The sequence below is a fragment of the Pyrus communis genome, chromosome 15 (genome assembly GCF_041283825.1).
Source record: "Pyrus communis isolate YQ-2024b chromosome 15, ASM4128382v1, whole genome shotgun sequence".
In the NCBI taxonomy this organism is placed as follows: Eukaryota; Viridiplantae; Streptophyta; class Magnoliopsida; order Rosales; family Rosaceae; genus Pyrus; species Pyrus communis.
Genome location: NC_142579.1, coordinates 12,184,181 through 12,188,981, shown reverse-complemented (window position 1 = coordinate 12,188,981; position 4,801 = coordinate 12,184,181). Strand labels below are relative to the sequence as shown.

The 4,801-nt window shown below is 43.0% G+C and overlaps 1 protein-coding gene across 1 annotated transcript; it reads left to right on the top strand.

Annotated features, from left to right (window-relative positions):
- Positions 1-351: 351 nt before the first annotated feature.
- On the top strand, positions 352-4,447 carry LOC148690526 (uncharacterized). The gene is made up of 2 exons (XM_088684938.1): positions 352-4,327; positions 4,444-4,447. The coding sequence occupies exons 1-2, from the start codon at positions 438-440 to the stop codon at positions 4,445-4,447; spliced, it is 3,894 nt and encodes a 1,297-aa protein (XP_088541064.1). The 5' UTR covers positions 352-437.
- The last annotated feature ends 354 nt before the right edge of the window (positions 4,448-4,801 follow it).

Below are 4,801 nucleotides of genomic sequence, written 5' to 3'. Positions count from 1 at the left end.
TTAGATTCAAGTTTTCACCCAATTTCGTCCAAATTAGTGTAGGTGCTCAAAACTGCCCAGAAAGTGGTTTTTAGGCAGTTTTGAGTCTTCTAGTTGCTGTTTTGGGTTTTAGGTTTGTTTAAGTGTTTTAACTTTTAGTTTTGCATTCTTTGAGTCGAGTTTAGTGTTTGAAACTTTGTTTTTGAGTTTTTAAGTCAGTTTCCAAGTGTTTAGCAATCCCTCCTAATCCCCGGTCTAGAACGATCCCTACTTGCATCTTTACTACAATTGTCACAAGAGGGTTTTAATTTGTGTGCTTAATTATTTCGCATCAAATTTTTGGCGCCGTTGCCGGGGATTAGCAACTTTGCTAATCCCTTGGATTGTTATTTTCTGTTTACTTTATTTTTGTTAAGTCTCTGACCTAGTTTTGTTTTCCTTGTTTCAGGTACTTGTTTATGACTCGGAGTTCTAATCCGGTTCACGAACATATTTTAGACTTTGACGACGATTTTGAGCGTGAGTTGAGACGGAAGAGGAAGAACCCGGAACCTAGTGAATCAAGTGCAAGTTCCGAGTCCGTCTCTGAATTTGAAGAAGAGGAGGAGGAAGCCACGGCAGGGATATTTGAAGAAGTCCAAGGCATGGCGGTGGACAACCGTACACTCAAGGAGCTTGCAGCTTCGGGATTGGGTAATGCCGCACCCTTGTGCATTCAATACCCCACGGCTGCCCAAGGTAAGACGGATGAGTTTGAATTAAAGTCAAGTTTGCTTCATCATATTCCTAAATACCATGGCTTGTCCATGGAAGATCCTAACAAACATTTGAAAGAATTTGAAGTAGTTTGCTCTAGTATGACTCCCGTCACTGTTGACGGAAATATCTTGAAGATGAAGGCTTTTCCATTCTCTTTGATGGATAAAGCCAAAGATTGGTTATATGAGTTAGCTCCCGGCACTGTCACTTCTTGGGAGAGTATGAAGAGAGCGTACTTGGAGAAGTTCTTTCCAACTTCTCGTATCATCCTCCTACGCAAAAAGATAAGCGGAATCCAGCAAGAAGAAGGTGAGTCTTTTCCTACGTATTATGAACGATTTAAATCACTTGTTGCTTCTTGTCCACAGCATCAGATGAAGGAGGAGTTGCTCTTGCAATATTTCTACGAGGGTCTCCTACCTCTAGAACGTCAAATGCTTGATGCTTCGGCGGGTGGAGCATTGGTGGACAAGACGCCCAGGGATGCCAAGGTCTTGATCGCTAACCGAGCATTGAACGCTCAACAATACGAAGGCGTTGGACAGAGGAGTACCCCACGGCAACACCAAGTCAATGAGGTAAGTGCCATAACCGAACTTCAAAATCAAATGGCTAACCTTACTACGTTGATTTCTCAGGTGGTGGAAGGTCCAAAAGTTAAAACCGTAGCTTCTTGTGGCGTATGCTCCATGCAAGGACACCCTACGGACAAGTGCCCACAATTAATAGAGAATGGAGGGTGGGAGACACTCAATGCCGTGGGATATGGCAACCAATACCAATCACGTGGTGATCCGTTCTCTAATACTTACAATCCCGGTTGGCGTGATCATCCGAATTTCAAATGGCGAGACCCCCAACAAGGTCAACAACAAAGCGGATTTAGGCAACAACCCCCGGGTTTCTATCAAAAACCGTTGGCACCACCACAAGCCCAAGCACAACCTGCCCAAAGCAATGTAGGTAATTCAAGTGATAATGATAAGATTTTTCAATTACTTACTACTTTGACGCAGGAAGTCCAAACTCAAAACAAAGAGAGGCAAATCCAAGACAAGAGGGTGGACAACTTGGAGAAGCAAGTGGGACAGATTGCCGAGTTCATGGGGCAATTTCGTGAGCAAGGAAGGTTGCCTAGCTCAACGGTGGTCAATCCGAAAGGTGGATTCGAATCTGCAAAAGCTATGCATTTGCGAAGTGGAAAGCAAGTCGGATCTGACCTCAAACCATCCAATTCACGTTCCAACGAGGAGGATGAGTTGAGAATTGAAGAGGAGGAGCAAAGGCCACTCACGGCCAAGGTGGAACCAAATGTGCCGCAAGTTTCAAGTGATCCTAAATCGTCCAATTCACCCAATAAAGGTAAAAACGTGTCAAGTTCAGTTCCTACTAATGCTTTTCCTTTGAATGTTCCTTTTCCTAGTAGATTTAAGCAAACAAAAAAAGAGGAAGCGGAAAAGGACATTCTCGAGACGTTTCGCAAAGTTCAAGTCAACATACCTTTGTTAGATGCAATCAAGCAAGTTCCGAGGTATGCTAAGTTCTTGAAGGAGTTGTGTACCACTAGGAAGAGGATGTCGACTATGGAAGTGGTAAAGGTAGGTGAAAATGTGTCCGCCATCTTGCAACGCAAACTACCTCCCAAATGCAAGGATCCAGGTAGCTTTACCATTCCTTGTGTCATTGGGAATACTAGATTTGAATCTGCCATGCTTGATTTAGGTGCTTCTATAAATGTTATGCCATATTCCATTTATGCATCTATGAACTTAGGAGCATTGAAAAATGATGGGGTAATAATACAATTGGCCGATAGATCTAACGCCTATCCAAAGGGAGTTTTGGAAGATGTTCTTGTGCAGGTTAATCATTTGGTCTTCCCGGCGGATTTCTATGTCCTCGAAATGGATGAATCGGACCATGCTCCTTTGCTGCCCATTCTACTTGGAAGGCCATTCATGAAGACGGCTCGGACGAAGATTGACGTGTATAGTGGAACTTTGTCCATGGAATTCGATGGGGAAGTTGTTAATTTTAATCTTTCTGATTCCATTAAATACCCTAGTGAGGACCATTCATGCTTTTCTATTGATATAATTGACTCTTTGGCGCAGGGATATCTCGACGATTTGAATGACGATGCGCTTGAAAAAGTCATTACACGAGGCATGGAACTCAAAACAAAGGGGGCAGATTGCATGCATGCCCACGGCATACAAGAGTCATCCCATGCCGTGCCCCCTAGTGAGGAATTACTTGAAGTTGTGGCTGCCCTTGAGTCCTCACCTAAGCTTGATGGTAAGTATACTAACCGTGAGTCCATTCCCATTTCGACTAACAAATTGCTTCCATCTATAGTTCAGGCACCTACCCTTGATCTCAAACCATTACCGGGCCATTTGAAGTACATTTTCTTGGGGGAAAAGGAGACATTACCGGCCATCATTTCTTCATCACTCACGGCACAAGAAGAGGAGAAACTAGTGCGTGTTTTGAAGGAATTCAAATCTGCCCTAGGTTGGACATTGGCCGATATCAAAGGTATTAGTCCCGCCACATGCATGCATCATATATTTCTTGAGGAGGGGGCCAAACCAACTAGAGAGGCTCAACGCCGTCTTAACCCTCCGATGATGGAAGTTGTGAAGAAGGAGATAATCAAGCTGTTAGATTGTGGAGTTATCTATCCTATCTCGGATAGTAAGTGGGTTTCGCCTATCCAATGCGTGCCGAAGAAATCTGGAGTGACGGTTGTGGAGAACGCAGAGAATGAGCTAGTGCCCACTCGAGTCCAAACCGGTTGGCGCGTATGCACTGATTATAGGAAGATAAACGCCACCACGAGGAAGGACCACTTCCCATTGCCGTTCCTAGATCAAATGTTGGAAAGGTTAGCGGGTCATTCATTTTATTGTTTTCTTGATGGATATTCTGGTTATAATCAAATTGTTATTGCCCCGGATGATCAAGAAAAGACTACTTTTACATGCCCTTTTGGTACATTTGCTTATCGTCGCATGCCATTTGGGTTATGTAATGCACCTGCTACATTTCAAAGATGCATGATGAGCATATTTTCAGATTATGTTGAGAAAATTATTGAGGTTTTTATGGATGATTTCAGTGTGTTTGGTAATTCATTTGATGATTGTTTGAGTAATCTTAGTTTGATTTTGAACCGTTGTGTTGAAACAAATCTTGTGCTTAATTGGGAAAAATGTCACTTCATGGTTAAACAAGGTATTGTTCTAGGACATATTATTTCTGAAAAAGGCATTGAAGTAGATAAATCTAAGGTAGACCTTGTTCGTCACTTACCCTCTCCAACTTCGGTTAGAGAGGTTCGTTCGTTTCTTGGTCACGCAGGTTTTTATAGGCGGTTCATAAAGGATTTCTCGAAGATTGCACAGCCACTATGCCGATTGCTGCAAAAAGAGGTGGCGTTTGAGTTTGATGATGCATGCTCCACGGCATTCAAGCACCTCAAGGAGGCTCTCACTTCGGCGCCCATTATCACACCTCCAGATTGGAGCCTTCCATTCGAGTTGATGTGCGATGCTTCGGACTATGCGATTGGTGCTGTTTTGGGGCAGCGAAAGGACAAACAACCTCATGCTATTTATTATGCTTCTAGAACATTAAATGATGCTCAATTAAATTACTCAACAACTGAAAAAGAATTACTTGCTGTGGTATTTGCATTAGATAAGTTTCGTTCATACTTACTTGGAACTAAAGTCATTATTTTTACTGATCATGCAGCTCTCAAGTATTTGCTCACAAAAAAAAAAGAGGCCAAGCCTAGACTAATTCGATGGCTGTTGCTTCTACAAGAGTTTGACATTGAGATTCGGGATAAGAAGGGCGTGGAGAATGTGGTGGCTGACCACCTAAGCCGCATGGTGCATAATGAGGAGTCCCTACCCATTGCAGAGACATTCCCCGATGAACAATTGCTGTCCATAAAGGTTAGTACACCGTGGTATGCTGATATAGTTAATTTTTTGGTGTCAAAACGTATTCCAAGTGAGTTCAATAGGCACCAACGTGACAAACTTAGGCA